This window comes from Carex rostrata, chromosome 11 (genome assembly GCF_964058835.1).
Source record: "Carex rostrata chromosome 11, lpCarRost1.2, whole genome shotgun sequence".
NCBI lineage: Eukaryota > Viridiplantae > Streptophyta > Magnoliopsida > Poales > Cyperaceae > Carex > Carex rostrata.
In genome coordinates this window covers 9,079,720-9,094,944 of record NC_135928.1, presented here as the reverse complement: position 1 = coordinate 9,094,944, position 15,225 = coordinate 9,079,720, and the positions used below count along the sequence as shown (strand labels likewise).

Here is a 15,225-nt window from a genome sequence, read left to right as displayed (position 1 = left end):
AATTCTAAATTCGAATCGAATTCTCAATTTACTGTAAAAATTATACTACGGTCTTAATCAGATTTTACAAGTGTTTAATATTTCAGAAAATAGAATTCTCAATTAATCGATATCATCTAATTAATTCGTTATATCTTTCAATCGACGGATCTTACAATTTTATAAATTTCTTATTCGATCGGTTAGCTCCGTTTAATTTTACTATTAATTAGCATTTTAAATTTTTATTTTTAATCTTTAAAATTTTATTATATGTAATTTCATAATTCTTTTATATTTCGAAATTTCAATTCGTTCTAAAATAAATCATATTAAATCTAAACGGCCATTAACTTAATTAAATTTTATTTTAGGGGTAATATTCGATTTATTAACTTTTAGTCGTGTTTTAAAATTTCGGAATATAACATCTACCATATACCATATAGGTACTGTGTCAAAGTCCATAATTCAATGGGAAATTTATTGTGTATTAATTTCATCTAGGACGACCCAGTCAAAGTCTTAGAAAATTGAAATGATCATGTGACTATCAATTTCGTGGGTCAGTTTTTCCCTAACTCAAAAGGGATACGACAAGTTCTTACGTTGAAACATGTACAGAGCTCCAACCAACTGATGTGATATGGCAGCTAGAAACCCTGTGCGGATATGATTTTTTCAATTTTGTTTTGCACGCGCAATCCGTTCCTTGCCAAAGTTGATTAAGTCAGTGCATACCAACTTCTATCTCATATTTATGTGAGCTTAATTAATTACAGCAATTATGGCTTGGCTTCAGTCCTTCGCAGAATATAATTTAGCTGAATAGTGAAAACCACCAATTATGGCTTGGCTTCTTTTATTCCCCCTTCTTCTAACAATGCTGTTAGTTCCCAATTCACTTGCCCAAGCACCCCAACCGCTTGGTTGCCAAACGATATGTGGCGATCTCAATATCCCATATCCATTTGGAATAAGCCAGGGCTGTGCGCTATCCAAAGAGTTCGAGCTGAATTGTACCAACGAAAATGGCATCTACAAACCTTATTTTTCCAATGCGGAGGTGGTCAGTATCTCACCGTTTCAAAGCCAAGCTCGGATAAAAACCCCGATTTCCCGGCAGTGTTACAACAGCACGGCCAATAATAATTGGTCTCTCAATTTGACTGGAACACCATTTAGATTCTCAAATACCAAGAATAAGTTTACAGCAATTGGTGCCAATACACTTGCTTATTTCGACCTCTGTCAAAATGGTACCATTGCATATACAACAGGGTGTGTCTCTGTGTTCTCAAATTTGCAGGGCCTATTTAATGATTCTTGCACAGGAATTGGTTGCTGCCAGATTCCTATTCCTCTGGGAATGAACTATTACGGAGTTCGCTTTGATCGTAACAACAATTCTTTTGTCTCGGGCGTCCGTGGGTGTAGCTATGCGGTGCTTATTGAAGCAGAAAGCTTCAATTTTAGCACCGCATACATCACAACCACTAACTTCTGGGATGAAAACAATGGCACAGTTCCTGTTGTGCTGGATTGGGCCATAGGCAATGAGACCTGCATGGTGGCACAACATAAGAGCACCATCTATGCATGTGTTAGCAGAAACAGTAGATGTGTCAATTCCCCCAATGGTCCAGGCTATTTCTGCAGCTGTGAGGATGGATACGAAGGAAACCCTTATCTCGATGGTGGTTGCACAGGTACTATTATCTGTTTTATTTTATTATTATTTTTTTAAATTAGGCACTAAATTGCTTGCTATAGTAATACTGATACATATGTTTACTTGTTTGCTATCAGTTCCCATGCAATCTTAGGATTTTATGAATCCTCTTAATTTCCGTCTTCTGATTGTCTAAGATATTGGTTAGCTGGTATGATAGGCAAAGGATAGTACATAATTCATTGCCAGAATCACGTAATACACCGGTAACATTCAGTAAGGTTTGATATACTGAATTAACAGGCAGATTCTGACAAATCCATCTCATTTTATCCGTCTAAAGTTGAAAAAGTCAAAGTGGTAGCCTCATGTTATATTCACGTCATGTTATACGTCATTCATGGTCCAAATTGTTTGAGTGTTCCATGCCATCTGCATCTTTTCAGTTCATAAAATTATCGGTTCATGCAGTTCTGGCTGGGGTTCTGGTTAGGTTTTGAGTCGGTGCAAGTGTTTCAAATTTACAAACTTTCAGGGTGGTCTGATTAGGATTTGTGGTGTGTGGGGTTGAAATTGCCAACTTCAGGTTCATTCATAATTTCTGTGATGATTGTTTTGCATTCCGAATCAGGTTAATTGTCAAATGTGTCAGCAGTCAAGATTTTCATACTTCTTGAGTTCAGGATGTAAAGATAGGTCCTGTAGAATGTAGATCATGTCGCAGGATTGTCAGAAAAGTCCACAAGCCTCCTTGGCCCAAACAACGTACACATCACAATTACTGAACATTTTTCGTAGCAATTAATATGTTCAGAGAAAAGGTTTAATAGTAATTACTATCATTCTGTCATCTGTGGGATTATTATTGGTACACGTCAAAATTCGGACTTGCCAGGCACAGCGAAGTACCCTGATTTATTGTTAAGACCAACCAAGATTATTCTCTCATCTGATGCGGAGAGTCGGAGGCTAATTTGATAATTTCCCATTTGTAATGATTCTTTTTTTTTTTCTCATTTGGCAGATATAGATGAATGTCAACAAAATAAATCAACTTGTACTGGGATTTGTGAAAATACACAAGGATCATTCATATGTTCATGTCCTCGAGGTATGCATGCGGTTAATAACAGCAGTCAAGTTTGTAACCATGACACGAGACTTCCATTGTGGGTCAAGCTGGTTATAGGTAATGTTCTCAAATATTACTATATATGTCATCTTGAATTTAATCTTCAAGAACTTTACTAATTGGTTCAGTAGAACTAATGTCTTTAATTGCTTGTTTACTTTTACAGGTATTAGCAGCTCCATCATGGTTATAGTAATTTTGAGCTCAATTTTTTATTTGGTGCACCAAAGAAGAAAAATTGCTACACTTAAGGAGAAATACTTTGAAGAGTACGGCGGTCAGTTGTTGTTTCAAGAGATGAAGTCGAAACAGGGGTTTGCTTTCACGATATTCAAGGAAAACGAACTGAAAGAGGTTACCAACAACTTCGACGAAAAAAATGTACTAGGACAAGGAGGAAATGGTACAGTATACAAAGGAACTCTCATTAATAATGAAGTTGTAGCAATCAAAAAGTGCAAGACAATTGATGAGAGGCAAAAGAAAGAATTTGGCAAAGAGATTCTTATCCTTTCTCAAATCAACCACAAAAATATTGTTAGAATCATTGGTTGCTGTCTAGAAGTAGAAATACCTATCTTGGTGTACGAGTTAATTCCTAATGGAACCCTTTTTGACCTTATTCATGTTAAGCATGCAATATGCATTTCGTTAAGGATGCGCCTAACAGTTGCTCAAGAGGCAGCCGAAGCACTTGCCTATTTGCACTCCGGGGTGTCCGCTCCAATTGTTCACCGTGATGTAAAATCTTCTAACATACTTTTGGATAAGAATTTTATGGCCAAGGTGTCGGATTTTGGAGCTTCCGTTTTAGCACCAATGGACGAAGACCAATTCATGACACTTGTGCAAGGGACGCGTGGTTACCTAGATCCAGACTACATGCAGACTGGTCAATTGACGGTCAAAAGTGATGTGTACAGCTTCGGTGTCATTCTTCTTGAGCTTCTAACTCGTAAAAAGGCATTCTACTTGGATGGACCCGAAGAGAGAAGTCTATCAGCAGCCTTTTTATCTGCTATGAAAGAGAACAAACTCAGGGAAATTTTGGATGTTCAAATTATGGATGAAGAGAGCATGGATCTGATCAATGGGGTCGCTGAGCTAGCAAAAGAATGCTTAAATATGGAAGGAGAAAAGAGGCCTGAAATGAGAGATGTTGCTGAAGGTCTTGATAGGTTGAGGAAAACCATGAAGCATCCTTGGGTACAGGATAACCGGGATATTGAGATTGAGCACCTACTTGGTGAACCCTCTAACAATCATTTGGAAATGACTTCATACCATAGTTTGGAAGAAGAGACAATGCTGGCTATTGATTCTGGACGATGATATATAATGCATCATTCTGCCTTTTTATTTACCATTTTATTTTATTTTCAATTATATATGTTCTATTGGGAGATAGGCAGAGCAACTTTGTGCGTTAAATTTATTGTTCTAGTTGTTTTTTTTCACTTTTTTTATGTGCTTAGTGTGGGATGAAGAGAGAGAGTATCGTATCTTATATTAATTTGTACTACAATAACGTGTTGACCGTTCTTGTTTATAAAATTTAGCTTCACAAGATTGGTCTTAAAGTAATAAAATTATTGTTGAACAAGTAAAATAGATCTCAGATTCCATTTTCATCATGGATCAAGGGTCTAGATCAAATGTAATAAGATAGGCAACGGTACAGTAAAATAGGTATCTACACATACCATAATTGTAGTAGGTACCAACAGTACGTGGCTAGTCCAAAGTCATATAATATAAATATAAAGATACAAACTGTACAGTAGGGGTGGCAACGAGCTGGCTTATGCTGGGTCCAGCTTGAACTCGTCACGAGCGAGCGACTCCGATGTGAGTCACGATGAGCCACGAGTTACGAGCTTTTTTGCCAGTCCTACTGTACAGACACACAAGAAAATACAATCAAATTTCATTATCTCCTTATTGTCGGTATACCCTCGTAAATAAACATGTCGCTAATAGAAAAAGCATCTTTCTGTTGGTATACCCTCACAGCAAGTCACTTTTAACCCTCGCGGATAGTGTCCCATTTTTGTAGTCGATCAGATTTTTTATATTCAATGATTATCTCTTTAGATGTTGACCAGAGAAATAGAAGTGATGATATTGTCCTGGATTGGAAAATCCCCCGCGAAACCTTGATGAACTTCGATTATTTGCCATGTACGAATCTCAAAATAATTATCTATTTTTCTGAATTGCTTATGACCAAATTTTAAGATAAACTGAACAGAATCAGTCAGGCCGGACAATCGAGTTAACGGATGAATGGATGATGTGAACCAAATAATCTGTATTAACTTTGATTTTGATTTTAGTTAAAATATAAGTATAAGAATTTGGCTCCCTGTTTATATCTTCAAAAAATTGTATTCGTATTATGGCATTTCTTTTGTGGATTTTCAAAACAGATCGACCGAATAATCCAAGACTACTGAATTAAATTCACCGTGGTTTGGTCAATTTGTTGGCAATATCATTTATGATATTTACCAGCACCAAACTTGATCATTTTTTTTTTCTTAATAGCTAAAGAGGTAGTGTCCCCATAGACAATACTTCAATTGTGTTATATGGTGTCTTTTAAGTTGTGCATCACGTGCCTACATTAGGAGAAAGAACTGAACGATTGCGGATTAAAATATATAGGATGCGGATAACTATTTTTGCACCTCTGTTCGCACTGTTCTTGTATGAAGGTCAATATGAAGGAAATAAATCTGCTGTGATTCTAAATGGATCGCAGGACCCTGTGATTCCAAATCTAGCCTTTTACTTTTTGGAATGCACAAATCTCAACAACATTTATTTTTTATGCACGAATCTCTAGACAGATAAATGGATGGATTTGAAATAACAGGTCCTGTGATCCCTTTAGAATCACAGCAGATTTATTTCCCAATATCAAGTATTAATAATTTAATATTTCATTTTGCAAGTATTGATATATATGAATTTACTGAAGAAATTAGATAAAGCATTATTTTCATCATTAATGATCTGTACTTTCTCCCCGGCCTACAAGATATTTAAAATTAGGTACCAGGTGCAGCATTATATGGCCGACATTTTTATTTTTACACCATTAAAAAATTATCTTAATAATAATAACCAAAGTTTAGTAATAATTTTAGAAATACTCCACCCGTAGAATTTTTTCACGGGTTGGAATTTTAATTCCAATTTTTTTTTTTATAAAACAGAAATTTATTTTTATTTTTTATTTTTTGTATTGAAATATTAGAAATATTGGATATATTTCTTTGAAAATAGATGGAATACAATATAATTTGATTTATTAGAAAGACTGTAATAAATAACCCAGATCAATATTTTTCAGGTCGGATTTTTCGCGGCTGTAAGAAAAATTAATATATTTCTTTATGTGTTATTGGAAAAAAATAAAAATGCTTAGATTCTGAGTTATTGATCCCGGTTCAAAAGTTACTTCTACGTAATCTAGAAAATATTGTGATCCTGTAGAACATTTAATTTATGAAAAGAAAGGTAAAAACCCCACAATATTTTTCAGGCATGTCAACTAATTGACAAGAGTGACGTGTACAGTTTTGGTGCGGTTCATCTAGAACTTCTTACCAGTAAGCCAGTAATTAATTTTGATGTCTCAGAGGAAAAAAAAGGTCTTTCTTGGCGATTTCTCTCTGCTATGAAAGAGAACAAAATGGCTTGATCCAGCCCAAATGGCTTGTGGGGTTTTTACCTTTCTTTTCTTTGGTGTGTTTTTTTGGGATTTCCATTTATTTTTCCTTTTTTTTTGTATTGTGGGTAGTTTAATGACAAAGAAACTGATACATCAACAAGAAGAAAGAAAAATCAAAGTCTTCCTCAAGACATGGAAAACTTCGTTTTCGTGTTACTAGAATTCAAAGTTGAGGCTCAATTGCATAATTAAGGACTTTACTGGAATCCAGTTTCTAACGCTCCCATATATAGGTTCCATCAATATATGAGATTTTTCAGATATGTTGAAGATATTTAATTTGGATCGGACTCCTTGATTGTCTGTGGCTTAGAATCTTACGGCAAATTTGAAAATTTTGTGAAATGAAAAAAAAAAAATATATATATATATATATATAGTGTGACTAATATGCATTCGGTAGCACTTCGGTCGAAGTGCTACCGATTCATTTTCTGATTTTTAAAGTCCAAATGATCGATCCAAACCGTTAAATGTCATCTCCATATTAAAATGTGCTTGGAGACCAAATTTTATATTTTTTGAAATTTTTTTACTATTTATTAAGCCACTTTGAAAATCGTTGATCCAACGGTAGTTCTGCTATTTACTGTTTGGTAAGCCACCGTTGGATCAGCGATTTTCAAACCAGCTTAATAAATAGTAAAAAAATTCCAAAAAATATAAAATTTCGCCTCCAAGTAGATCTTAATATAGATTAAACATCTAACGGTTTGGATCGATCATTTGGACTTTAAAAATCGGAAAATGAATCGGTAGCACTTCGGCCAAAGTGCTACCGAATGCATATTAGTTACACTCTATATATATATATATCAGCAGCATTTCAACCATGTACTACCGGTGCTATATTTTATTCTGTGATATTCAAACAACAAATCCAAACCGTTAGATGTTTAATCTATATTAAGATCTACTTGGAGGCCAAATTTTATATTTTTTGGAATTTTTTTACTATTTATTAAGCTGGTTTGAAAATGGCTTTTTTCAATGCTGTAGAAATTTACTGAAAACAACGGTTTTCAAACCAGCTTAATAAATAGTAAAAAACTTCCAAAATATATAAAATTTGATCTCCAAGTAGATTTTAATATAGATTAAGTATCTAATGGTTTGGATTTGTTGTTTGAATTTCATAAAATAAGATATAGCCCCGGCAGTACTTGGCTGAAATGTTGCCGGTAGCAATTTAGCCGAACTATATATATTGGATCAGGATCATTGAATCTGATCTAAATATTTGGATTGCAAGCGTTGGTCCTAATATTTATATAAATATTGTAAATCATACATTTTTTATATTTTCGGAATGTCTTATTTTATTAATTTCTATAATAAAAATATCCGCAAGACGTGTCCACTCCACACTATTCGTTGCACTAGATCTCATGCGGCAACTGTGTTGAAAAACATAAAAGTTATTCGATAAACACAAATATGCAGAGATTAATTGAGTAGAACTAGGGTGTTCGTAAGTTTATCAAGCTCTTTGGTGAATTCAAATTTAAAAGAGAAAAGGTAACGTCCTCGGACTACAGTCTCCCGAAAATCCCTGCGTATAAAAGCCTTTCTTTTTTAACTTAGTTCCAATGCGCTTTCAACTGCTATAATTTCAAGTACAATATGTATGTTCACAGGATAATATGTGTATGTTTACATGATAATATGTGTATGTTCACAGGATACTATGTGTATGTTCACAGAAGATGGTCCCCAACAGCTGTCACGCGTTTTTAACAGCTTTCACGCATTTTCATCTGGGACCACGCGGTTTTATCTGTAGAACATCCATTGAACTTGTTTATAGGATTGTTTTCATAGTATTACAGGATCTAATGAACTTGTTTATAGAATTAGTGTAAAATGTCCGGGGATTTTCGGGGGAGGGGACTGAGAGCCAGGGACTGTTAGCTGCTTCCAATTTAAAATCTATTGAATCGGTTTTATATGATGAATCTGAACCGTTGAAATTCTCATACTTTACAATTGATGCATCTACATGTAAAAATATTTAATTTTAAAATTAATTTTGCATAGTCTAGTTGTAAAAAAAACATTCAAAAAATGAATGCATTAAAATTAATTTATTAACCTGTATATTTAGACCGCTTACTTTATACTAAATTAATTTGAATGTTTAAAATTTTCATATGTAGACACATCACTTGTAAGATAAGCGGATTTCAATAGTTCAAATTTGTAATTTGAAGCTGATTTGATGAGTTTTAGACTTGAGTTCACCAAAAAACTTGGTGAACTTAAGAACACCCTAGTTCTACTCGAGATTGAGCACATCTATCTTCTAGTCAAAAGACATGAAGAGCAAATTTTGAGATAAAATCACTTCTATTCTTAAGATCGAACATCCTATTTCTATTCTTCAAATGTAGTACGCTTTTCGAAAAATCAGTTCAAATCCAATTTTCAGTCCTATCCGGACAAAAAATTGGATAAATCGGTCGATTCACACTAATTCCTTGGATTTTCACTTGCAATATTGTATGTACACCGGGGTGGCCGGGCCCGTTGTCAACCGATCCGACTTGGCCAATTTTACAGGATGTCTAAATATGGATGTGTTTTGAAGGTAGATATTATAGTATTGTCAAAAAATTTAAAGATTAATATATTGTTGTTAATGATTTTAAAAATCGTAATAAAAACAAAAAAAAATGTGAGCTTTGATCCTCTGTACTTACGTGTAGTTTTTATTTGTTACATCGATCTCACACCTTTTTGACTTGAAGATCAAATCCTACTCAAGCCTTCTCCTAATAAAGACGGTTAAGATCGAATTGATTCGAGGCAGCACTGTGGTGGCAGCGTTGAGCAAGTCAAATCCTAATTACGTCTATAAGACGAAGAAAAACTCAATTAAATGTCCTCTATTAACTATTTATTGAATTGGTAAACTTTTTAGTTAGAATTGACTTGTAGACGTATAGTTGAATATTCCTCTCTTCCATGATTCCATCACCGGTTCTTGTTATATCAGCTAATATATCCCTGTCCTCTATCACATAAAATAGACATAATAATTAAAATTTAATCGTTAAATTTTTGCTAGTCAAATATTTTTGTTGACAGACTTAGTCTCTAAATCAGAAAATTCCGAATTTTTTAAATATACCATTATACAAAAAAAAAAAAAAAAAAAATCAAATCACCACTTTCTCTCAAAATTTCAAATTTTGACATGGCCACATTCCCAAAATGCGGCCACTTTTCTGCGGGCCGCATCTAGGGGATGCGGCCACCTCTTTTTTTTTTTTTTTTTTTTTTTTTTTCTCTTCTTCATGCAGTTCAATTTGAATGGGAAAAAAAAAGAGGGGTGGCCGCGCCTAGGGGATGCGGTCATGTCAAAAATCGAAATTTTCAGAAGTTGTGGTTGTTTGGTTTATTTTTTTTGAAAGTATGGTATATTTAAAAATTTCGGCAGAAAATTCGAGTGGTGCATATAAATTAAAGAAGAAAAGGGTTTAAATGTCTTTATTTTTTATATCTTTGTCATGTCTTCATTTTTATAAACTTTAATAATTTAAAAATTGAAATTTAAAAGTAAAATAAAAACTGTTAGTTATGATCTATATTATTTTTTCTATACACGTGTAAAAAATTATGACATTTCAATTTTGTTTTGATTGTAATCAAGAGCTTGTAAAAATATACTAATGTAAATAATTTCTAAACTTTGACTTTTTCACTTATTGATTCACATAAAAACAAAATCGAAATATGATAATTTTTTATTAGCACATTGAAAAAATAATATAGATCACATCTAACTAGGGGTGTAAACGGAGCGGAAAAAAATGAAGAGGGAAGAAATAGAGGTAAAAAGGAAAGAAAATTGCGCTATGGTAGTACCATCATCAGCGAAAAATATATTAAATTGGAAACCATATCGTATTATCATTTATCACACAACCAAGACTGAAATGAATATGAAATAATATATAACAACTTCTATCCGGAGAAGTAAAGTTAGAGCCGGTTGGGAGCAATTTCGGATCCGGATAATTACAGATACGGATACAGATATTCACCTTCATAAAATTATCTGTATCCGTATCCATCATTATTTCACCATATACAAAAATTATCCGTATCTGTATCCGCAATTATCAGTATCTGTTTAATCCAGTTTCAGATGATCTCCGGATACGGAGCGGATTATCCGTATCCATTTACACCCCTAAATCTAACGGTTTTATTTTTCATATTTTATAATTAAAATTTTGAGTTATTAAACTTTTAAAAATAAAAATATAATAAAGTCACAAAAATAATGAAGACATTTAAACCTCCTCATTAATATGGAAATAAATCTGCTACGATTTCAAAGAATTGTAGAGACCCTGCTTTTTCAAATCCAACCACTTATTTGTTTTGAGATTCATGCATAAAAACTAACTGCTTTTGGAATTTCTGCATTCTAAAATATTAATGGTTGGATTTGGAAAAGGAAGTCCCTACAATTCTTTGGAATCGTAGCAGATTTATTTCCCATTAATATATATCGCATATACCGTATACCGGTATACGTACTATGTCAAAGTCCATTGTTCAATGGGAAATTTCTTGTGTATTTCATCGAGGACGACACAGTTCTTAGAAAATTGAAATGATCATGTGACTGCAAAATGAATATATTTTCTGCTCCTAAGCAAATTAAAGAAATTTTGGTTGACCAAAACTACATAAGTTGTACTTTCGGATTTAACTTTTTTCCCTCAATAAGGTCGGTGTATAGAAGATAGGTGTCATTAATTAATTTCTTATTTGTTCATTTCTACGGTGATAATATATAGTCGTCTCCCAGAACCTTATAAGGTTGTGCACCAAACCTTACTGGTCAATATTTAGGTCTGAATTCTTTGATCAGTATCAAGATCGGTGCAGATCTGAGTTACGAATCACCAAGAGACTTGATGAACTGAAGACTAGTGCTACTCTAAAAATAATATATCTGGGTCCCACAAGTCATTATCATCCTCCGTGATAATTTTTTCAATTTTGTTTTGCACGCGCAATCGGTTCCTTGCCAAAGTTGATTAAGTCAGTGCATACCAACTTCTATATCATGTATATATGAGCTTAATTAGCTGAATAGCGAAAACTACCAATTATGGCTTGGCTTCTTTTATTCCCCCTTCTTCTAACCATGCTGTTAGTTCCCAATTCACTTGCCCAAGCACCCCAACCGCTTGGTTGCCAAACAACTTGTGGCGATCTCAATATCCCATATCCATTTGGAATAGGCCAGGACTGTGCGCTATCCAAAAAGTTCGAGCTCAATTGTACCAGAAACCAAAATGGCACTTACAATACATTTTTTTCCAACGTGGAGGTGGTCAATATCTCACTGTTTCAAAGCCAAGCTCGGATAAAAACCCCGATATCTTGGCAGTGTTACAACAGCACGGACAATACTGTTTCCAATGAAAATTGGCGTCTCAATTTGACCACAACACCATTTAGATTCTCAAATACCAAGAATAAGTTTACAGCAATTGGTGCCGATACACTTGCTTATTTCGACCTCCAGCAAAATGGTACGATTTCATATACAACAGGGTGTGTCTCTGTGTGCTCAAGTTTGCAGGGCCTATATAATGGTTCTTGCACAGGAATTGGTTGCTGCCAGATTCCTATTCCTCTGGGAATGAACTATTACAATGTTCGCTTTGATGGTAACTACAACAATTCTGATGTCTCGAGCTTCGGTCAGTGTAGCTATGCGGTGCTTATTGAAGAAGACAGCTTCAATTTTAGCACTTCATATATCACAACAAGTAGCTTCTTGGATGACAACAATGGCACAGTTCCTCTTGTGGTGGATTGGGCCATAGGCAATGAGACCTGCATGGTGGCACAACGTAATAGAACCAGCTATGCATGTGTTAGCAGCAATAGCAGATGTGACAACTCCACCAATGGTCCAGGCTATTTCTGCAGCTGTGAGGAGGGGTACGAAGGAAACCCCTATCTCTATGATGGTTGTATAGGTACTATAATCTGTTTTATTTTATTTTATTTTTTAAAAATAGGCACTAAAATTGGTTGCTATAGTAGTACTGATACATATGTTTACTTGTTTACTATCATTTCCCATGCAATCTTGGGATTTTATGAATCCTCTTAATTTCCGTCTTCTGATTGTCTAAGATATTGGTTAGCTGGTATGATAGGCAGAGGATAGTACATAATTCATTGCCAGAATCACGTAATACATGGTTAACATTCAGTAAGATGTGATTTACAGAATTAACAGGTAGGTTCTGACAAATCCATCTCATTTTATCTGTCCAAAGTTGAAAGAGTCAAACTGGTAGCTTCATGTTAGATAGGAATGCAGATAAGCCCATTTCCTCCATGGCCCAAACAACGTACACATCACAATAACTGAGCATTTTTCGTACCAATTAATGTGTTCAGAGAAAAGGTTTAAGAGTAATTACTACCATTCTGTTATCTCTAGGATTATTACTGGTACACGTCAAAATTCGGATTCGCCAGGCACAACGAAGTGCCCTGGTTTATTGTGAAGACCAACCAAGATTATTTTCTCTCATCTGATGCTGAGACTAATTTCCCCTTTGTAATGATTCCTTTTTCTTTTTCATTTGGCAGATATAGATGAATGTCAACAAAATAAATCAACATGTACTGGGATTTGTGAAAATACACCAGGATCATTCATATGTTCATGTCCTCGAGGTATGCATGCGGTTGGTAACAGCAGTCGAGATTGTATCCATGACACGAGACTTCCAGTGTGGGTCAAGCTGGTTATAGGTAATGTTCTCAAATATTACTATATATGTCATCTTGAATTTAATCTTTAATTGATTAAGAACTTTAGTGATTGGTTCTGTAGAACTAATGTCTTTAATTGATTGTTTACTTCTACAGGTATTGGCAGCTCCATCATGGTTATAGTAATTTTGAGCTTCTTTTTTTATTTGGTGCACGAAAGAAGAAAAATTGCTACAATTAAGGAGAAATACTTTGAAGAGTACGGAGGTCAGTTGTTGTTTCAAGAGATGAGGTCGAAGCAGGGGTTTGCTTTCACGATATTCAAGGAAAGAGAACTAAAAGAGGTTACCAACAACTTTGATGAAAAAAATGTACTAGGACAAGGAGGAAATGGTACAGTATACAGAGGAACTCTCATTAATAATGAAGTTGTGGCAATCAAAAAGTGCAAAACAATTGATGAGAGGCAAAAGAAAGAATTTGGCAAAGAGATTCTTATCCTTTCTCAAATCAACCACAAAAATATTGTTAGAATCATTGGTTGCTGTCTAGAAGTAGAAATACCTATCTTGGTTTACGAGTTTATTCCTAATGGAACCCTTTTTGACCTTATTCATGTTAAGCATGCAATATGCATTCCCTTAAGAACGCGCCTAAGAGTTGCTCAAGAGGCAGCCGAAGCACTTGCCTATTTGCACTCCGGGGTGTCCCCTCCAATTGTTCACCGTGATGTAAAATCTTCTAACATACTTTTGGATGAGAATTTTATGGCCAAGGTGTCGGATTTTGGAGCTTCCGTTTTAGCACCAACGGACGAAGACCAATTCATCACACTTGTGCAAGGGACGCGTGGTTACTTAGATCCAGAATACATGCAGACTGGTCAATTGACGGTCAAAAGTGATGTGTACAGCTTCGGTGTCATTCTTCTTGAGCTTATAACTCGTAAAAAGGCATTCTACATGGATGGACCCGAAGAGAGAAGTCTCTCATCAGCCTTTTTATCCGCTATGAAAGAGAACAAACTCAGGGAAATTTTGGATGTTCAAATTATGGATGAAGAGAGCATGGATCTGATCAAAGGCGTCGCTGAGCTAGCGAGAGATTGCTTAAATATGGAAGGAGAAAAGAGGCCTGAAATGAGAGAAGTTGCTGAAGGTCTTGATAGGTTGAGGAAAACCATGAAGCATCCTTGGGTACAGGATAACCGGGATATTGAGATTGAGCACCTCCTTGGTGAACCCTCTAACAATCATTTGGAAATGACTTCATACCATAGTTTGGAAGAAAAGGCAATGCTGGCTATTGATTCTGGACGATGATATATAATGCATCATTAATTCTGCCTTTTTTATTTACCATTCTATTTTATTTTCAATTATGTTCTATTGGGATATAGGCAGAGCAGCTTTGTGCGTTAAATTTATTCTTCTAGTGGTTTTTTTTTTTTTTTCACTTTTTTTATGTGCTTTGTGTGGGATGAAGAGAGAGAGCATCGTATCTTATATTTGTACTACAGTAATGTGTTGACCGTTCTTGTTTATAAACACTTTGTTTAGATGTCAAAATTTAGCTTCACAAGATTGGTCTTAAAGTAATACAATTATTGTTGAAAAAGTAAAATAGATCTCAGATTCTATTTTCATCACAGATCAAGGGTCTAGATCAAATGTAATCAGATAGGCAACGGTACAGTAAATAGGTAACTACACATACCATAATTACAGTAGGTACCAACGGTGGCTAGTCCAAAATAAGTCATATAATATAAATATCAAGACACACACTGTACAGTAGGGGTGGCAACGAGCTGGCTCGTGCTAGCTAAGTCCAGTTTGAACTCATCACGAGTGAGCTGATTTTAGGGATCCGATCTGAAATCTCTGTTTGAAATGATTACGAGCTGGACCGAGCTAGCTCAAAAGTTGACGAGCTTGCTCGTTG

The 15,225-nt window shown here is 34.8% G+C and overlaps 2 protein-coding genes across 3 annotated transcripts; both read left to right on the top strand.

The window, feature by feature from the left end:
- The first annotated feature begins 803 nt into the window (after positions 1-803).
- LOC144561721 (putative wall-associated receptor kinase-like 16) lies at positions 804-14,853 on the top strand. Of its 2 annotated transcripts, XR_013513915.1 has the most exons (4): positions 804-1,688; positions 2,676-2,840; positions 2,950-4,204; positions 14,690-14,853. XR_013513915.1 is itself a non-coding variant. In XM_078310788.1 (3 exons), exons 1-3 carry the CDS (start codon positions 827-829, stop codon positions 4,113-4,115), a joined length of 2,193 nt encoding a protein of 730 aa, XP_078166914.1. In that variant the 5' UTR covers positions 804-826; the 3' UTR covers positions 4,116-4,299. The 2 variants fall into 2 exon arrangements, 1 of the variants encoding a protein (XP_078166914.1); XM_078310788.1 differs by lacking the exon at positions 14,690-14,853 and having other exon boundaries at positions 2,950-4,299.
- LOC144561718 (putative wall-associated receptor kinase-like 16) lies at positions 11,630-14,618 on the top strand. Its single transcript, XM_078310785.1, has 3 exons — positions 11,630-12,530; positions 13,156-13,320; positions 13,438-14,618. Exons 1-3 carry the CDS (start codon positions 11,651-11,653, stop codon positions 14,601-14,603), a joined length of 2,211 nt encoding a protein of 736 aa, XP_078166911.1. The 5' UTR covers positions 11,630-11,650; the 3' UTR covers positions 14,604-14,618.
- Positions 14,854-15,225: the final 372 nt, after the last annotated feature.